Below are 22164 nucleotides of genomic sequence, written 5' to 3'. Positions count from 1 at the left end.
TGGTGCCCTGGAACACCCAACCTCTCCTGTGAGACATGTGGCTATGAAAGAAAATTAATGACGTGTTTTAAATACCCTTGCCACAAACGGAGGGAGTGTGGTCGTGATCACTAAATGATGCTAAAATGGCCAGAGATACGCACAAGTATGTACAAGCCAGCATCTGATTTCTGAAAGTCAAAATTATGATTTCATTGAACTTTTAAACTGATTAGGCCATTAGCAAGAACAGTACAAATCTTTCTGGCTAAGGCAGGGTAAGTAAATTATATCAGTGCAGTATCTGTCTTCCTGTGGATTTCAGTGCTACTCTTCCTTGAATCAATTTGTGATGATGTGTTTGTACCTGCCACAGAGCCAAATACACAATCTGATCTTATGCCAAGCCACTATTAACAACTGCATTTTCAATTGATTCTAGGATATTCATTAACTGGAATCTACAATTACATATAATTTACAGGCATATAATTTTAAATCACTTGCACTGAGCTTACTAAGCTCACTTTATGACATTCAAATACATTATTCTTAAAAATTCACTGAGTAGTCAGCTTGAAAATAATTACAGTGGGATAGCAGTGGATATAATCAAGTAGAAACTTAGAACAGGAATGACCAGCAATGCCTATAGATCACTTTTGCCATGTGATTTTCACATTCCCTCCAGGAAATGTTATGTACTGGACTGTGGGCTCCAGAGCTGTTCCACTGACTCAACTCCATTAAAACAAAAACTCCTTGGACCTCTTGTGTCATGGACAACTCCTAAGCAACAGCTTTTCTCCTATACTGGCAGCTGGTGTTTCAGTGATTGATTTACCCTTTAGACAAGTGTCCTGCTGGGGGGGATGCTCTTGGCAAGCAGCACTGCTCCTGCTCTGGGGCTGGCAATGTTGGGCACAGCTTGGAGCTGAGCAGCAGCCAGAAACATCAGGGTCAGGTTAACTGGATTTTAGATCAAAGAACACTACACAGGATCCATGCACAGTCATAAATCCATGAATAAATAAAACAAATAAAATACATGCACGCTATTTTATATTGTGATTTCATTTGCAAATGCTACATATGTTCTGCTCTTTATCTGTATTCTTTCTCTGTGATCTTTGTACTCTTTATCTGTATTCTTTGTGTAGACTTATTTTACATACCATAAAAGCAAAATCCACAGTGATGCAGGAAATTTAAAACTCCAAGTTGGAATTTAGGGCCCTCACTGAAAACTGGACTGAAACCCAACAGAGATGTGTTAAATTAATTGCATTATTTTATTGCAAGGTGTAGTGGGGAACCTCACACAAACAAGTTGGACCAGCCCTCCGAGCACAGCTTCCCACAGGAATCACAAACACCTCCCTGCCTTACCTGACACAAGAATTCACTTTTGGAGTGTTGGACCAACCCTCCCCACCCCTCAGCCCTGTGTTGTTACAGCTGATACCCTCAGCACTTCACAAAATACACAGCAAACAAGTAATTTTTTTTTTATTTGAGTAAAACCATGATTTACACATAAACACTACCAACCTTCTTGACTCAGCTTCATTTGTTTTCATATGGAAGCTGTGAATATTGGAAATAAATTAGACTAGCAAATAACTGTCTTAGACACAAGGAACTTTTATGCTATGTGATCTTCCACTGCATTACAATTTAATACAAAGCTATAAAAATAAGACACTCTTTGCCAAATATATTAATTTGGTTGCAAAACTATTGTTTAATTTAAGTTTCAAGTTATATAATAAATTATATGGCTCAGTCAGATTTTGCAAGAAGTTAGAAGATACTATGAATACAAAATAACACCCTCTGATGTTCTGACTATGCCAATTCATAGCATTTCCCAGAATTTGGGTCAAAGTAACAGTTCAGAAATGGATCATACAAAAGAGTCAAAACTTGCTCATCTTCTTCAGCACTGGGGTGATCTTCACCTGTGTGAAGTGAAGAAAGTAAGAATAAATCACTCTTATTCCTTCCAACAATAACATGGAAATATCTTTCTCTCAGATGTGACATTTTTTCTTTCAAATGTATAATCTTCTGACTTCTGAATTGTTGCCTTCAAGATAACAGCAATTCACATTTTTATTATATTTCTGAAGACTTGTACTTAACTTGAGGTGGAATGAGGTCAGCTGGAGTTTGCTTAACAACTGGACTTTTCAAAGTTCAATGGAGCAGTTCACCAAAAGTACCTTTACTAATAGTGGATAAAAGTATTCTTAAGTGGTATTTTCCTCAATAACCTTCTTAATAATCTTTTAGCTTGAACAAAGACAGTTAGTGCATACTTAAGGCTTGTAAGAATGAAAGAATTTGCATGTCTAGTATCCAATATGTCACCTGAATATCCAGGATTGGTAAAGCTGTGCAAAAGAAGATCTTTCAATATCAGACAGGAAAAAAGATTCTTCCAGATAATAAAACATTTAAATCTAACTTGTCTAAAGTTATATAAAATGCAAGAAAACTTTCAGGTAACAGAAATGAATCTTTAGTCTAGAATACACTGATAAAGCCCTACAGGCTTTTCTTACAGATGCTTTATATAGTATAGCTTCTTTTCTGAACCTGTGTGTCTTTCATATAAGCTAAGTTTAAGTCATACGATCTACAGCTTTTTGATAGGAGATAATTCACAGCTCAATGCAATCTGTACCTTGAATTTCATCATAAATGTTCATCCCATCCTCAGCCTGCTGATATTGAGTGCTTTGCACACCCCAAAGCTCCATGACAAGTAATGGCCTGTTACACAAACAGCAATGGTTTCACAACTCTCAGATCCTATTTTCAGCCAGGATCACACAGCAATAAATAAAGAACATTATCTGGAGACCAGAAAGTAAATTGGAGCATTTGATGCATACAGAAATGTGCACTTCATCCCTTCAGAAGAGATTTCAGTTTTGTTTCCTCATTAGCATGTAACAAATACCATCAGAAGGAAACTGTCGTTCACCCCAACCAAAGATAAGAAGGCAAAGCCAAATCGTTTCCCTCCTGCTGTGGGTGCTTCATCAGGCCTGGGACACCAAATGAGGTCAAGTGGGATATTTTGTTTGGGCACCTCTTGGGCAAAGTGATGCAGTGCAGAAAGAAGGGGAAGAACTGAATGTCTTTTTCTCCATTTCAGATCACAGCACACAAGCAAATGGTGTTCATGCCTCACTCCCTCACACAGCCTCACAATTTCACCTGAAACCATGCTGTTATTTCCACTGCATTCTTCCTTTTATTATTTTGCTTTCCAGTGCCTATGCTTCACTTTAAAATGATTCTCTTTTCTCCTCTAAGCTTAAATGTCTCTCCCTCTTTAGCTTGAAACTGGCCACTCAATACACTCCCTGGTTTGAGTTAGGAATGAGAAATTCTTCAGCCCCATCACAGGTATACCTCTTTCTCCATGGTCCTTGAAATCATACAAATCAAAATTATATTGCATCCAGGACTAGCTGGATTTATACCTGTATATCAGTAATTCCCTGCATGTATTTTCATGTGAACAGAAGGAGAACTTAGTTTTCCAGACCTATCTTGTTTTTAAAGTCAGGCTTCTTTCCTTTAGCAGCTCACCAGACCCCCAAATACATTACAAGGCATTTCTAGGTGTTGCAACAAATTTCCAATGGCAGGATGGAGTATCCAATTCTGAGCAGACATATGAAAACCTCATTGCTTCTTCCTGAATAGAAGTACTACTTAAATTAAGTGATATTCTTCTAAAAGACTCCAGCAGTATGTAGTGGTTGTATTAGAAGTTGTCTTTCTTGTTTCAAGGGGTACAATCTGGGCAGCCTGACCACAGACAGGACAGAAGTGTTTGTGGCCAAATTAACTGGTCAACACGTCACTTTTAAAGAAAATTTCCATCGTTGTTCATCTCGCCACCACCCACACTTCTGGGGTTGGAGCTGCTCAGAATTGCATGAAAAAAAACTCTTTGCAGTTTAATTTGCATCTCATGGTGAAAGCAAAATCAAAGCTTTTGTTCTTAAATCACTAAAAAATTAAATGGTATTTGAGGTGAGAAAATAATTTGATTTTAAATGAAAACTGAGGTCTGTGATATACATTACAGAGGGATGAGTGGTTTTTATGTTCAGGTGAAAGAAGACTGAAGGCAGCTAGTACCTGCAAATACGTGTTATATGAAATTAAATGGTGTCCCATTGAAATCAAGGGGGGCATTGTTTTTCTGGAAGAAGACTTGATCAAGATGTCTAAACCCAGACAACAAAGAACAGGCAGGCATGTAGCAGCTTTTTCTGAACTCAGAAATGAATGTACAAATAACTGTGTTGTTTTATGGATTATGTCAACAGTGTTTACATAGTCACCACTATGGAGAACTAAAATAAATAATTTCCCTTTTCACAGAAATATATTTTTATTTTATTCTAGGTTTTAACATTAGAAAACACTTTGTAGCAAATCTCACTTTAAGATAAATGGACCATATTCTGACTCTGATGGAAGTCCCATGCACTGGATCAGCTGTCAGCAGATGGTCTGGTGGAAAGAACACTGCTGATATTTTCTCCAAGGTGATCCTTGAACTACAGTGCTCCAATCTATCCTGTAATTATGTACTGCAGGGTTACCATATGAATACTGCCAGCAGCTGTGGCCCAAAGAAGAAGACTTTGTGGTTCCTGGAGTTTTTATAACCTTATCCCCCTTGGTCTTAAGGCCAAGATACCATAAAGTAAGTTCCAGAACACTTATAGCTTTATCACTGTCACTTTATTTGGAGATTTTCTTGCTATGTCAAGATAAACAAAACTGTATATACCCCAGAAACATCAATGCCCAATAATGGAAAAATCTGTGGAAATTTATCATACTTATGAGTCTAATTTTTTCCTCTTATTGTATTGGGAAACCTGTTGAATAGAAGACTACTCATTGCATCTCACCATTTAACTAATGGATGGTGCAAATGTTAAGAAAGGAACTACAGAGTGAAATCCTTTCTTAGAAAGGAATCACTTTTCCCCCCAAAGTTAAGCCTCAACTTAAAGATTTCTTTAAAATATAAAAATTGACCAATCTTTATTAATTTACTAATGCTATACTATTTTTACTTAAGGATATTTTTAGATAAAATTCCTATCTGGAATAGAGTATGACTCATTGCAGATTTTCAGGGCTCTTTATATGGTTTTGTTATCTTGTGACACTTGGAACACTGGAAAACTGCACAGAGTAAATAATCTTGGGACACTTCCCAACATGAGAATTAAGTAATTATCTAATGTGGTATTAAAAAAATCAAAAAAAAGGTGAGGCTGAGCAGAGCAGCAGAATTTCCTGGAATGGATTTGAGCATTCAGTTTGTTGTTCACATCTGGAATATAACTGTCAGTAATGAACCACACAAATTACTGACCTCAACTGAAATGAATAAGGAAAAAAAGTTTTTCCCAAGGTGCTCAAGATATATCACAGGACACAATTTATCTAGCACCTCTTTCAAAAATGATACTCCAAACTATCTAGTTACCATGGTCCATTGGGTTTTTTTGGTACCTAGGAAAATACCCAGATTCTGATGTTTGATGGGGATGATCCAATCTGACAGGCCTTTATCAAACAGCACTGCAGCTTCTCTGCTGCTTCATAGAGAGGGGTGTCCAGTAGCTCAGAAAAAATCCAAACTGTCCTGTTTGGGGAGGGAAGGTCATGGAATGGCTTTGTTGTTCTCTCCTGTTTCTTGGAGAAATGATCCTTTCAGTACAGAAGGGTTTTTTGAGAATCTGGAGATAGAAAATTTCTGTATGAAGTTATCAAAATTACAAACATCCTACATATACATCACTCAGAATTTTACTCAATGAAGGTACAAAATAAAAGGCAAAAAAAGCAGCTATGGTATATAGACAATTTCTCTTCCTCAAATGTGCAATCACAGGCACATGATGTAAAATATATCAGCTTAAAGGAAAATGAATTTAGGAACAATTCACAAAACAGTTTGGAAATTCTAGTGTGGATACCAGGAGAAATACAAATCCCCAAATATACTTATTTTAAAAAGCTTTTTAAAGATAATAACACAATTGAAAAAAAGTTAAAAAATTATAGGTTTGCTGCAACAAGCCTTGAATTTCATAATACTAATGAAAAACATTCTCTGGGACCTTTCATGAATTTTTATGCAATGTGCCTATAGCTCAAGGATGACTGTTCAATTCTGCTTGGCTTATTTAGGACCCTTAACACGACATATTACTTGATTCTTCAAACCAAGGTCCCTTCCTGACAGAAAATTTGTATTTTGCTGTCACAAACAATTACAAGTCTATGTCTATGAAAATGTTCCCAATTTGAGGGGCATAATTTATTTTAGACAGTAAATCCCTGAGACATCTTTACCCCTTGGACAGCCAGAATAGAGGGGTCAGATTTATGAGAGCTCCCAGTGAATTCCTGAGCCCTGGAGAAAAATGGGAATGTCTGTCCTGGAAGTGTCCAAGGCCAGGCTGGACCTGGTGAGGGGAATGTCCCTGTCCATGGCAGGGGGGTTGGAACTGGACCCCAAGGTCCCCCTCAGCCCAAACCATTTTGTGATACTCTGTGGTGATGACCCTTCTGCCCTGTTTCCTAACATAAATGATAAGAAAAAGAAGGAAAACAAGGTATTTTCTTTATTCTGCTGTTGACTTTCCAGTTTCAGTTAAGGTCTTTACCATTCTCTAAGCAAACACCATTAATAAGCAACAGCCTGTAACTCTGGTGACAACAGTCCTCAGGAAATCACTCTAAGATTTCATTTAGAGCTAAATCTGCAATTTTTCTTCATAAGAGAAGTATCTCTTATGCAAGTATAATCATGGCTCTGAATAAGAATGTTTAGTCCTTGTGTTCTTATGTAGGTTTGCCATCCCCATTAGCATAAATTCCTTATTTTTAACAAATAAGATGCATTTTTTATGAGCTAATCTGTATAGAGCCAGAACACCAGGAAACAGCAATTGCATGTTGTTCTTCTAACAAAGGCAAATAATACTGCATGGAAAACTCTGCTGCCTTGAGCTGAGATTCATAAACAAGGGAACTTGAAACCAGAAAGTAGTTGGATAGAAAGCTATGAGAAGGCAGTGCCAGCACTACAGAAAGAACATTTAGAAGTGTCTTTCTACCCAGGTTCTTTTCATTGTCTTCATAAATTCCTACCTGGAGGTCTCTGTTTTGTTGAAGATTTAATGTTCTCTTCTAGTTGTTGGCTTACAGGAATGACAGGGGGACTGAACACATTTAACGAGTCCCTGAAAGATACAAATCAAAATATCATCTATAAAAACCCAGTTTGTGTTCCTTTTTTTCTAATTCTTTTGATTATTAAAAAAAAAAAGCCAAAAGAAATCTCAGGTTGCCAAGTGTTCTGAAACAAAATCAAGCTGGATTTTATTATTATAAAAATAAACTTTACAGTTAATATAATTATTAAATGTTAAGGCTTTCTCCATTCAGGCCTGTTCACCTCTTCTGTTTACATTAAAATCTGTGATTTAAATCATGTTTGCATTTTAGATTTCAGCTGATGTTGCTCTCTCAGCACAGGGTGTGCAAGTATCACTCAGAATTATCCTCTGAAAGCCTACAGGACCCTTCAGAGTCTTTTTCTGAGGAATAAAGGCTTGGAATGAACAACCTGTGGGAGTCAATTTGATTAAAAATCCTTACCCCCTCTAAAGAAAGAGGCTCAAAGACAACCACAAGATGTGTTTGGTTTGGTTACCAGTGCCTTGGCAGTGCTTGGTGCCCCTGCAGTCGGGTGACAGACACAGAATGTGGTGTGACATTCCCTGTCTGCATGGGTGGTGAGTTAGAGCTGAGCTCAGACAGAAATGGATGCCACAAACATTTTTCTGAGGGGAAACATTGGATTGAGTCTGAATGCTGTTGTTGATATGGGGGGAAAAAACATTTTGAGGCAAATACATCCTAAATAATTCTTTCTATCCATTTCCTATTGTTATAAAGTATTGTATGTAATAGAGAAAAAATTATTATTGAACATAACATGATTCTAGCTACTGACAAGACAATATAGAGGACTCTAACAGGTGTCCTGTATCTATTTTAATTCTGTAAAGAAAAAGATTTTGATAGGATCTTCATCATAGAGGAGAGAGTACTTCTATTTAAGGACAAATTATGTCTGTTCTGGACACTAGTGTCATAACTTCTAAGAATGATTTTCATGCCATCATACTTTCATGCAAAGGTCAATGTTCCTTTCCCATACCCCACTTTATGAAACACTGTCTTTGATTGTTCCAGCTCAGAGAAAGGAAAACAGAACAGCTGTTTTTATTGTTGTCACATTTTTTTGTTGCAAACTGCAGTGCAGTGACAAAGTCACACATATCAGAGAAAGATAGCCCTGGAAGGACACATCCATGTCACAAAGACATTCTTTGTTAGGTGACCATGTCTTGTAATTCTTTTCACGTATGAAATTAATCTCTGCACACTGTGCATAGCTGAAGTTTCCTTAAATTCCCATCTCTCCTCTCCAGCAGGAAAGAGCTGGAACACATTAAAGCTTCCACATCATCATTAACTAGACTGAACAACTGCAAGGCAACACTTGAACAGAGTTTGAGGGACCTCACTGAATCACCTCATTTTGATAGAACCAGATCCAAAATTTTTGACCAACCTATTCCACTGCAAGGCAAGAGGTATGGAAGGGGATAAATTCCCATATGTTTGCTTCATGCTGATGGAGCAGTGCAGCTCTGAAGAGTAAATTAAACTTGGTTTGGGATTGATTTATCTTATGTCTGGCTGTGGCACAAAAGCATCATGCATGTGAACTTGTGCTACAGGCTGGGGAGATTTGCCAGAGCTGGAGACATCCATGGCTTTGTCTAAAAGGGATAAATTTTCCCAGATTTCCAGATAAATTTGGCAGATTTCTTTACATTCCAGACTGTAATTGTCTCAACTTGATTGTCCAACACCAAGGAAATAGGGAACACACTTCTAGTTTCTTAAGAGCCTTCATGATCTCATGTACAAGTTACTTCTGTCAGAGAAATCTGGCAAGGCTCAGTCATCTGGCGCAATTGCTAAAATATGCTGACTGCTTTGGGGATTTTTTTTTTTAGTTTTTCTGCTACTTCTGGACTTGTTATTGATTCTACATCATCTCCTGTTGGCATGTGTGCATAATCTGGGTTGAATCTGGGGACAACCACCTATCTGTTTGCAGTCAAAATGGAAAAAACTAATTTTCCGCCTCAGGAAACAGAACTGTTGGTGTAGAAACCCAGCAAGTAGCATGGCAGATTTAAAGGAAGAGGTATTGAATTTTCCATCATGTCAAAATGTAAAAAACACACCTTAAAATTTCCTTATAGCATCATGTTATTTTCACATACATGGCCAACCTCACAGCCAATCCCTCTGTTCTGCTCTTCAGCCGAGGCCACTGGGAGTTGGTGCAAGCAATGCCCACAGCCTTGTCTGTCACTGTCACCTTATCTGCATTCCCTGAATGCAGCCAAAGCCTCTTTGCCCACACCAATGCTTCAGAAGTTTTAAAGGTAACAGTTAAATGCAGGTTGGTACCCAGTAGCATGGGGAAAGGTATTTTCCATTGCTGTCTTTGCATGTTTGGTTTGATCTGTCTGAAAATCAGCCCCAAACCCACGAGATGTCTCTGCCCATCCTCACAGCAGGGCTGGCAGCACAAAGCAGCAGCACCAGCCTGATTCTCTACAACTGCACTGAAACAAAGGCAGCCAAGGCAAAGGTGATCTCAGAGAAACTGCATCAGATCTGGGGAAGGTAAGGAAGTACTGAGTCCTAAATAAAACCTCTGCTTCCCAACTGCATTTCCTTCCACAGTCACCACAGCTTTTGCAAAAGGCAGCAATGTCTGAGAGCCAGAGAAGAACCAGAATATTTCTGCTGGGACAGCTGCTGAAACAAAAGTGCAAGGAGAGAGAAAGACAATGCTCACTCCTAATGAGAATTATCTTAGTCAGACCAACACAGTTATAAAATATAAAAGCTTTGGAGTCTCTGTGCAGTTCTACCAGTCTGGCATAAACCAGAAGCATTTAAAGATTTGTGTTTTTTCATATAAAACATATATCAGGGAGTTCCTAAAGAAAATAGGACCTGTAAAGCAGAGAGGATGTCAGCAAGAAGGAAAGAAAGCTAGTAAGGTAATTACCTCCAATGGAAAAGAAAGAGGCAAATCATGGAGAAAACAATGAAGGAACTAGGTAATAATATGTTGTTAAAATTAAATAATATGTTGTTAATATTTAATAATATGTTGTTAAAACCAGTATTTGTGCTATATTAATAGATTTTATTACTCAGGAAATTGATAAATTTTAGTTTGAAGTATCATATCTGGAAGATGTGCATGAAATATTAAGTCTGAGAAATCAGAGATAGGATGATTTTTTGAGTAGCCAGGTGATTTTATTTTTGATTTTGTCCTTCATTTATTGGAGTCAAATATTCTGTTAAGGTGTTCAGTTTCATATTCATATTTATTTTGATTTATCTGACTCAGTAGATGAATAACTACTTTTTTTAGGAGGTGCAAGTGTAAGATCAAATGATTTTGATGGTTCTAGAAGGAGGCAAAGAAGTTTTTATCAATGGCAGACGCAACAGAGATGTGTTGGAAAGTTTATTATTTCCTCTTAAGACAGTCTTGATTCAGTTCATGTGTTTTCTCTCAGTATCCAAGGAAAACAAGTAGTTTTGCTATTCAACCCCCTCCCACCAAGACATGTAATCCAAACATTACAGTGTTAGGGTTTCATTGTTTACTTGGTATTACTTTCAAGGATAAAACATTTTACACAATATGTATTAAAAACTGGTTTACTACTTCTGTAAGTTAGTTAGCAAAGTCTAAATTACCCTCCTAAAAACCTGAAGAGGAATTTAAAAAAAATGTAATGAGTGCTGAAATCTTCCTGGTTAAATTACACTGAAGGTTAAGTGCTGGCAGTTGATGGATAAAATTCTGAGGAGAGGCTTTACAGGAGGAATTCTGAGAGGTGCTGCAGCTGAGCAGTCACACCAAACTTCCACAGTAAAAACTGCAGCTGCTTTTAGGAAGAAGCTAAAGCATTTGTTTGTGTGTGTGTGGGACAGAGGATTTCTGCGAATTTTAAAAAAGCATCCTGAAAAATGTGTTAGACCTTGACAAAAGTCAAGGACCAGCATGGAGGCAACACAGACTGTGATCTGTGTTCCTGGTTATTGTGGTTTTATTCTGAGTGAATAGAGAATATTTATTTTTTATTAAAGAAGCTAGTTTATCTCATTAAAACAGAAGAGCTAATCACACATTCTGACTAATTAAACCCACTCTATTTATGCTATCAATGCCTCCAGCTGTAATCAATACAATCAATGTGCAATAAACCATCCAGAGCTTCCTGATAAAAGTGTGGAATGCCAAATATTGTCTTTTGACATTGTGAGCTGCATTGTAGAAAGGCTCTGAATAGGTTCCACACACACTCAACAGTATCATGTACCTTTAGGGCTTGCACTGAAATTCTTCATTATTCTGAAAGCTATTCTGCATACCAAAATATAATGCAAATGTTATATAAGCTTGTTACATTTTTCTTAAAAAAATATCACTTATAAATTCTTTACAATACTTTCAGATAATAGTGGTCATATAGTGAAATGGTCACACGACAACTGAACTGTGATAGAAAGCAAAAGTATCTTTTGGACTTATGAACATCATTTTCACTTTTATGACAGTATGGTAAATTTTGCAGGAAAAAGGCTTCTATCAGTAAAGTCTGTTGAGAAAATTAATGATGTTTTATTAAGCAGCACTTATCAATGACAATGTATTAAAATTATTACCATCAACAGAAATGCTTAGAATCAGAACTTCTTCATTGAAATCTTAATGAACACCTTTGATACTTTGATTTTTTCACATATACTTTTGCAGATTGGGAGACTGAGAAAATGTCAAATCACTTAGTATAGAGATTTTTAATATTGCACTGTCTTGAGATAGCATATTTTATTGTATTTCTTTTGGATCACATTTAATTTGTATTACTTAACTCAATGGGATCATTTAATTCACTTTATTAAAAAATGAAATGCTTCAAAGTTTTAGTATGGTTGTGTCTAAAAATATTAAAAGAAATATTTGTTCAGCCTTGCAGTATACTGCAAAAGTGCAAGGCCAGGGCTCCATTATATCAAATCAGGGAATGAAAACCAGCATTAGTTTTGTATCATTATGAACACATCAGATCGACAGTCTGTTCAGCACCTGAAGGGTACAATCACTAAAACCACAAAAGATCTTATTTAACTGCATTACTCAGTGACTTTTTATGGACTTGAGAGGAGAATGGGCTTGTGCCTGGGTGAAGTAAGAGGAGCACATTTGCTGAACTGTGTTTTTACAGTGGATGATTTGACTAACTGTGGAGGGCCAGAAAATGTCAATGTATGAATCAACTGGAAAAACACTTTAACAAAAAAAGGACCAATTCCTGACATTTTGTGTAGCTATCAACTTAAATCTCAGTACATACTTCTGCTGTATTGACAGTATTTAATACCATGTGGAGCAAATCCTGCTGCAACTGCTGAAAGTGCACAGTGATACCTTACCCTGATGCACTGAATGCAGAGTGCCAGCTCCCATCTCAAGGATGCTCCAGTTCTGCTGAGATAGAGACCTAATTTTCTCCTGTTTTTGATTTTAGTTATATCTATTTAAGACAATTTAGTAGAGACTATCTCAGTTCTTAGATAAATTAATAAAAAGTAGCCTGGCATTGTAAGACCCCTCATCTATTCCCTGATCCAACTTTTTTTGGAGCATGAGTTGCTGGTTAGGCTCCTTCAGATTAAAAGATGAGAATTTTCAATTATTTCCATATCTCATCAGTTTCAGGCACATGTGTAACTTTATTAATTTAAGGCAAATTACCTGCACACACCTGTTTTGTTTCTGTTTTGTCACATGTAAGTCCTGAATCATAATGGGAGGTTTTGGTTTGTTTTTTAACAGGAGTACCTCCATAAAAATAATAATTATTAAATAATAATCTTAAATAATAGGTTCAATAGTGAAGCAATGACTTTTGTAGGCTATTAATGATAAGATTTGTTTGATGTGTGTAAAAAATGCCATTATTATTTGAAAATAATTTCAGGTCCTGCCACTACATATGACTGTAATAATTATGAAACCACCTGAGCATTAAGTTGTCCATTATTGTACATAAAATGCTTTAAACAATTCAAGTTCTTGAAAATTATTACGTTTTTCCATAAAAATTCCATAAGCTAATACAAATTCAGTATTAATTTATACATCAATAACTGTTTAGTGCTACACAGTTTCAGGTGGGGAAACAAGTGTTTTTTTAAATGAAAATCTGGGAGAGTTCACAGAAGCAGAAGATATACTACCAAAAGAATACAGAATATACTTATACATAAAAATCAAGGAGTTTTGAATGCATATTTAAACAAAAATCTTGAAAAAGAACATAAATAAATATCTTGCTATGACTTTGCAGGAATTGAAAGTTCTATTTTCAAAACTATTTAAGGGCAATCTGGCAATACATTGATTATTGGAAAAAAAAAAAAGTAGGCCATGAGCTAAAATTGTGTTATTTTCCTGGAGTGCTACTGTAGTTTCAAGATATCATTAAATCAGCACAAAGCAACACTTATCATTTCCTGCACATTTTTCACAGTGAGCTGCATTCTGACTATGAGTAATCTGTTAATCTGTTCTCTGCCTCACAATCCGTCAAAGTGACAGATTCATTCCATCCCTAATACATAATATCTTCATTTACTGTATGCCTTACTGGAACTTGCATTTTTTTTTTCCTAGCACTAAGATTGAGAAAATCACAAGCATATTTAGAAAATGCTTTTTTCCTTCCTCCAAACCACTTCAGCAAGTCCTTTTTGTCAAACACTGCACTTCTAATGGACGCAGGGACCTCCTTAAAAGCTAAATAATTTAATGGTCCACGGGATCATAAAAAGTACAAATGCAACTGTGCAGGGAACACTTGAATCTGCTCCTAAAGTCTTAAATCTCTAAATGAACAATCTTAGGGGTGCTAGATTGGATTCAAGGATAACAAAGGAGATGTGAATTCTACTAAGTAAACAAGATATTTAGATAAAGTAAGGTGCTACTACAGGTATCTACACTATAATCATGCTGACTGGTATTGGCAGAAAATCTCACCTGTTAATGTTTTCCAGTTTTTCTTTCATTATCAAAGTTGAAATGATAACTTTGTGCAGGTTATTAAAACCATACACAGTCATCTACATCTAAAAATACAAATGACCTAAATTTGGAGGTTTAACAGCTCAGTAATTATTTTATTTTGCTATTTGGTCTATGTTTTGTAGTTAAATACATGAAATTGCTATCATAGCTTCTGTTAAATAGAAGGAACATTTAATTTTACTTAAAGACTGAACCTTTATATTATCACTTTGTTAGCTTGCTGGCTAGATCACAGTCTTGATATTCACTAGCAATATAAATGGCACTAGTAGAGAAAACCAGTGTTTTCACACCTGATGTAAGTAAATTACTAACTCTTTCTTCCTTGCTACTTGTGTTTCATTTATCAGAAGATCAGCTGTATAAATTGGAAGTAATGAATTTGCAAAGGTGTGTCAAAATTCCTTTGTGTTAATCTAACCTAAGCAAGTAAATTCTAGTAACTACATTAGATACTCATTGATCAGTGAATGAAATGGATTTGCACATTTAATGAAGTATCTGTTAGGCAGGATGTGCTTTTTTTGGTGTACTTTTAACAATTGAATCAAAATTTTAAAAGAAATTATATTTTACTCTTCTACCAGTTCAGGAAGCACCTGAGTCTAGTGACTAAGAAGTCTTGGTTGCAATCAAAGTAATTTCTAAAATCCTTAGTGCATATGCTGTCACGTTTCCATGGTCTTAGATTCCCATACAAGGGAAAACCATTTTTGGATTATTTTAACAAGCTTTAGCACGTTAGCTGCTTGGTTCTCCATAATCTTTCTGCAGCTAAGCTTTTTAGCATCATGATTAAAAAAATGTAACCTGTTCAATTAGATGGTTCCTGTGCCATTTGCTTCTTTTGTCATGTTCTTTTTCATGCACATTATTGCCTGACAAATGCAGCAGAACTTTGCTAATTCAGATTAACGACTGGGAGATCAACTGCAAATTACTCTATTTTGTGGGTAAGTAACTGAACAAGTAAAATAAAAACCAAAGTACATTTTGTGATACATTGTTCTTGTTCACTTATTTTGACAACTGTTGTGTAATTTTATACTACTTCATAATGTAATATTGTCTGTTTTGCAGAAGTAATGGTATTGTATGATCTTATAATGAATCATAAGAATAAATATGCTTCTTTGCTTGAAAAAAACAGTCTTTAAATGTGCTTCTTAACTAAGTTATTCTGTTATTCAAACCTTTGCATGAAAATGCAGGGGCCTCTTGTGCCTGAATTTCACACCCTGCACGAGAGAGAGGTTCTGGTGTAGTGCAAATAAATGTTATAGCTGCAATCCCTCTTTTACTGCACCATTTCATGGGTGAGTTTAATTTTACAGAATCTCTCAACGGTATAATAACACATGCACCAGCTATTGGAATGTTTAGTTTTCATCTGGGATGGATGAGAGTACTTGAATGGTAATCTCAAAGCTGAAGATACTTTCAATATTTAAAGTTTACAGCTGATGTGCTTTTTATGCTGGAATCACTGATATTATGCAAATTATGCAAATGTCAGGTACCATGGTATTGGCAATATATGAAGTAACCATAGGTTCTGCAAAAAGACTTCTCTAGAAGAAAATTCCAAACAAAGAGAAAGAAATAATTTATTCTCTAAAACCAGTAGAGTGTTCAGAATGCACAGAAAGAGGTGTTCATTATATTTACATATAATTTATATTTAGAACTAACACACCTAAATTTTACCAGTCATCAAGTTTGTATATAATTAGAAGATACTTTTAGTTAAAGGTACATGTTTATGCATCTCATGATCCATTACCTGAAGTGCTGTGCAGGCATATCATTACAAAAATAAGAAAATTGCATTCTTGGATAAAGTAGCAACTGAGGATTTGGGTTCTTTTTTTTTTCCTTAAGGTAAAACCAACAACTTTTTTTTTTTTTTTTTTTTTGTTTTTAAAGTTATTGTCCTCCTCAAACACACCACTCTCCATATCAGTGAAACATTTTGTGGTGACAAATCTCAAATCTATAACATTTACCATAAAAGGGATGAAAATGTTAGTTACTTTTCTTTGGGTCGATTGCATTGTTTAGTTTTTTGGGTTATTTTGATTGTAGAGGGAAGAATAATGATGACATCCCAATCAGTCTAACTTAACAAATGTAGGTTACAATGACAAGACAACCTGCTTTAGTCAGCTCATACCAAGCCCACATGAAGGGAGGTCAATGGCTCTTAATCATTTGTCAGAGGCTGCAGAACTTATCAGCCGGTTTTAGAGAGAAGAAATTGAAAAAGAAACATCTGGAAAAAACCTAATTGAAAATTTAGCCATACACATTTGGCACAAAATTATTTAAGTAAAATATACTTCTTGTGAAAGAATACTCAATTAAATGTTGAAATATTTGTGCCCTACTTCAGTGCAGTTTCTGTGGAACAACTGTTTGAACAAGAGGAACAAATTTCATTTGTAGTTTGGGAAGAGTTGAGTAGGATTCCAAGACAGGATCTAGTGAGGCAACGTTTATAAAGATAGGGGTTTTTCTAACAAGTTGAAACCTTTCTCCAAGGCAGAAAAATAATCTTTTATCAGAAATAAATGTTCTGAAGAGCATCTGTAGAAGTATAAAAGTCTTCTATATATCTGTATAAAAGTCTTTTAATAAATTAGGTTCAAGTGATCTTTTTCAGAGAATAGCTCTGGATACCACAATTCAGTATGGCTGAAATTCTAGAACATTTACTATCTTCCAGGATTTCCTTCAGTGAAACTTTCAAACCTTCTATGACACACAAATAGTTTGGAGGAGAAAATCTTACTAAGGAGATGCTGGTTATATAGATAAATGTAGTCCTTGCACTGGAGAAGTGAAATGTCACAGGACAGCTGAACTGTGATGGAAAGCAAAGGAATCTTTTGGACTTATGACCATAATTTTCAGTTTTCACAGACAGTGAGAGCTCCCTGTGTGCAGAGAGGAAAGCAATTCCTGAGCTCTGCCAGCAGCCCATCAGCTGTGGGAGCGGCAGGGCCAGGGCAGGAGCAGCCACATCCCCTCCCTGCCCTGGCCCTGCAGCCTCAGCTGTCTCCTCTCATTACCTGGGTCTCTGCCCTGCACAGCAGCCCCAGCTGGGCTGGTTTCTGTGGCAGGAACAATGTTCCTGGCAGAGTTATGACCTTTACCCAGTGAAACCAATGGGCAATGAGTCGAGCTGAGTCACTTATTGACTGAATTTCCATTACCTTCACAGCCTTTCTTTCCTGGCTTGTCCTTTTATCTCATTATGGACAGAACCTACATTTACTGGACAATAGCTTCCACATTGGTCTCTTCATTTCCCAGAAGATATCACTACTACACTTCTAAAATTACTCTCAAGACTGTTCTTTTCCCCTCTTTACAAAAAAACCTATTTGTTCATTCAGTAAATGCACCATGTAACTATCTTCATACCATAGCATTTACACCCACACACCTAAAGGGGCTGTATTTCAAATATTCCATGTGTTCCCTACAAAGCTAGAGCAGGCTTACAAAGTTTTAGACATTTTCTAGTTGCTTATACAGGATTTGTTAAAATTCCCTTTAGAAACAGTTCAGGAACTAAGTTATAGAATTGCCATTAATTTTATTTCCTCCTTATTTAGGTACACATCCTCTGTGAAAAACAATACAATTTTTCCATTATAAATGAAAGGTAATGATGTGAATAATGGTATTCAAGTCACATCCTCTCCAGTTTTTATATCATGATGCAAACTGACCTCATAATTTTGTCATCTTCTGTATTTACAGCCCAATAATGCTTTTCTGGCAGTTCACAAGGGTTACTGAATTTATGAGGCACTTGCAAGTCAGGTATTTTATGAATACCACCTGCATTTCTCAGAAATGATTTCTAGGGAAATTTAAGTCTACTGTGTGTACTGGATTAAAATAGCATAAGAACTAAGCAATAAATTATACTATTTTGTTTTAAATTTTATTATATGAATATACAAGTTTTCATTGTTGATCATATCAACTTGATATGATGAAACACTTTCTTTTTACAGATAACGGTGTTTATTTGTTTTTCCAGTATATAAAATGTACCAAGTACCAAATTGCTTTAGCACATGCTTAAAAATAACTTAATAAAACCTGACTTAACCAACATATGGGCAAAAAGATGACAAGCAATGTACCTTGCACTAAAATATAGGCAATTTTAATGTCATCAGAACTATAAAATCCATTTTGGAATAAAGAGTCCAAAGTACTGTCTCAAGGTATCTCCTGTTGTACTCTGTGGACTGTAGTTCAATTATCTCTGTCCACTTCATCCATTCATTCATCCAACTTACAAGGAGATGGTTCCTTAGACAACCATCACCTAGAGAGGTCTTCTAAACAAACAGAAGTACTTTGATTTACATGTGAAAAGGAACAGGAATCCAGGATTATTCTTTTAACTCCAGTACTATACTGGAAATATATGGCTGTGTCTTGAAATAAATGATGCAACAGGGTGAACTTGCATAGAAAGTTTCAGATGGTTTACTTCATAAAATCTAATCAGAAGATCTTGAATCCATAAAAATATGGATAGCAAGTGAGACAAGTGGCTGAAAACATCTGTGTGAGGAGAAACACATTATCCTGCACAACTGACTGCCAGTGAGCTCTCAGAAAACATTTCAGACTGTTGGTAAAATATAAAGAAGTTGTAACTGAAATGTCCTCTCCTCCTGTCCCTGTCCCCCAACACACACATACATCATCCAGTTAAAACTTGGACAAGCAAAATCCACATTAATGACACCAAGTGAAAGTGAAATAGGACTGCTTTTAAAAATTAGTACACCTCTTGTTCAGGCAGTTAAAAAATTGACAAAGTGATGTTCGAGTTTCACAGGTACAAAGCAGGTCCTGAAACTGGACAATTAATCTTGATTGTCTCAACAGTCTCAATGTGATTAATTTTCCTTAGCCACCTTCTCCCCTTGTCATCTCACCTTACAATGAATTCACAGGGATTTTGTTCCTGATTCCAAACAAAATGGATCAAGCTAAAAATCTGCCACACAAAATATGCTATAGACAGGATCCCTTTGCTCTCTCCCAAAATGTTGTTACCCCCTCTCCTAACTGGGCTATCTTTTGAAAAAAACCCTTTCTTAATAAGTAGCATTAAAATCTTTTGGAACCAATTGATTCCCTGACACCTACAGCCACATACAGAATTCTGGCTCTAAGCCTTCAAAGCAGAGAGGGAGAAAGAAATAGATGAGAGTGTATGGATGTGAGATGAGGATGATTTGCTGAATCACACATCAAAGCAGATGCAGGAGCAAGGCCTGTGTCAGATATTTTAAATACACAGTGGTACATCCAAAACATGCAGAATTCAGTTCTGTGTTCCCAGACAGCTCAGACATACTGTAGACAATGACTAAAACGAGCAATAAAGCCCTCTGAGAGGAGGTTGCAATTGAAAAGAGATTGAAGATTAAATCAAAGAGTGTCACATTTAATATTCAGAACACTCTAACTGAATCCTTACTGCCTGGGCTATAAATGGAATCTTACCGTGGGCTGGAATGGGAAAGTGGGCTCATTTCTTTCTGATAGTGATGCTGCTGACTGACAGGCTGTGGAAAACAAAAAGAATGGATTGTTTAGAAGTATGTCAGAGATCTGGTATGAGCATATACATTTGCAGCTTCTGATATTAGAATTTTTACAGTCTCTTTTCTTATCTGTGAAATTAAAAATGGATATTCTGGTCATAACTGTATATAAGTACAACTTTGAAGATGATTTTTGTCTTGGTGGAAATACATATGAATTAAAGAGGTGATCACACAGTTATTTCTCTGCTGCCTGTGAGAGTGTTGGGATAGCCAGGAGACTTCAGAGATGGAGGGTGGTAAAGTCTGGTATGACAGAAGAGTTTGGATGGAACATGTGTACAAAGCATGAGGAAGAAAATCTTGTTAGGATCTGTGCAGAATGAACCACTTTTAAGGGTAGAAAACACCAAGGGAGAGGTAAGAGGGCTGGCAGACCAGGTCATAAGCAGTAACAGTAATTTTAGCAGCCCCAAATGAAGATTAGTGAAGCACATATGATTCTCCATGGCACTGCAGCTTTGAAGCCTGAATTAAACTGTTAATGAATAGCTAACAGGGGACTGTATGAATATTCATACAAGACATGATCATTTCCCAGTCAAATCTTACCTGCCCATTGTAAGTACATGCTCCAAAAGTTTCAAACTACATTTGGTTTGTGGCATTAAACAGAGTTATTGGCAAGAAAAATCAATATTCATAAACTGATGTAAAAATTCAAGAATTCTAAAATCCACCAATACATTTTCTCCCAGAATATGTGTGGTTTTACCAGAAGAGACTCTCCCTGCCATTATCACACACATCGAAAGCAGTTCTAAACAAATCATTGAAGGAAATGCAAAAAAAGTGAAAATGTAAGCATACATTGACAATACTTGCTCAATTTAGTACATTAAATGCTACAATTTAAAAAAAGTGTTATTAAATTATTTTTTAAAACAAAAATTAGTATAAAACTGAGTATGTCCTACTGGTTTCAGAAAATGGAAAGGAAAAGGCATTTTGTAAAATATATGTTCAGGATGAATGACATCCTAATTACTACCAAATATGACTCACTGCCTGGTGGTGGATAGTGCAATTCCCAGATGATAGCTAGTGGAAGATGAAGACAAGACAGAGAGTGAATTAGTGAGTCTATGAACCAGAATATCTGTCTAAATAATTTTTAGTCTTATTTCATAGTAAAGAATGCTCTTCCTCAGTTCTGCAATTTGACTTGACGTGAACAGATCCCTCCAGGGGTTGTCAAACTGAGCTCACAGTTGGCATAATTCTGGGTTTGAATAACACTCCTCTTGTCTGTCAGCTTCACTTCTGCCAGACCATTTCTGTGTTAAGTGGCTTTCTTTTCTGAAAACTCACAAAGGAGGCCAAAAGACCTTCCACAAATTAGGTATGAACCTGGAAGTGCTATTTCAAATATTTTTTCAGATCAAGACATGTGACTGAATTTATATTTAGGAAGTCGCTTGTTGAACAAGTAATCTTTCTTCTCTGTGAGTACTCCTAACTTGAAAGACAGGTTTTAGTGGTGAGCATAATCTGGATTCTGCTAATGCAACATTATATCACTATTATATCACTACAAGCTTCCAGGATATATCAGTGAGCAATTAGGAGAATCATCTTTCTCCTTTGAATTTCTGATGAGAAACAGGGACCATATGTAGTAAGATATCTTGAATTCTCCTATAGATCTTTCTCCAAAATGTTTGGATTGTGTCTTAATTGGTGTCTGAAGTGTGGAAACAACAATCCAAGAAGCTGAACGGGCCAATTCTCTGAAAAAGCAAGGAAGTCTTACAAGATCTATAGAATAAAGCAAGGCATTTAAACAGAAATGTTTTCTAAGCTTTGCAAATTTTCTTGGATAATTTATATATGTGTGAATATAAACTTCACATGACATTCTGCAATATACAGAACTGTGTCTTTCATAGTGTTGCAAATCAAGCATGGATTTTTGTAGGCCTTAAGATTTAAGAAAACATTCAGGTAAGACATGGTCAAATAAAATATTTAAAAATATTTAGTTCTACAAACACATATTTTTGAATTGAAACTGTGCCCCACACACATTTTAGAAGGGTTTACAATTCTCCTTCAAAGTAAACCCATTTTAAAGCAGAAGTTTTTCATATTTATAACTGAGGCTATACTAGCTAATGTATAATATTCAAAGTGATTTTATTCCTTTTTGGCTGTCATAGTTTACAGCAGCAGCTAAACCACTTACATTTCAACATTTTCTCCTGACAG

The 22164-nt window shown here is 36.1% G+C and overlaps 1 protein-coding gene across 1 annotated transcript in view; it reads right to left on the bottom strand.

Moving 5' to 3' along the window:
* Positions 1–1819: 1819 nt before the first annotated feature.
* Positions 1820–22164, bottom strand: part of CFAP20DC (CFAP20 domain containing) — a 64949-nt gene continuing 44604 nt past the window's right edge. The window contains 3 exon segments of the mRNA XM_058032035.1: positions 1820–1940; positions 7189–7280; positions 19856–19917. Of these exon segments, the coding sequence (XP_057888018.1) occupies positions 1828–1940; positions 7189–7280; positions 19856–19917 (267 nt within the window). The 3' untranslated portion in view covers positions 1820–1827.

Source organism: Melospiza georgiana, chromosome 11 (genome assembly GCF_028018845.1).
Source record: "Melospiza georgiana isolate bMelGeo1 chromosome 11, bMelGeo1.pri, whole genome shotgun sequence".
Taxonomy (NCBI): domain Eukaryota; kingdom Metazoa; phylum Chordata; class Aves; order Passeriformes; family Passerellidae; genus Melospiza; species Melospiza georgiana.
This window is presented reverse-complemented; position numbering and strand designations above follow the sequence as displayed.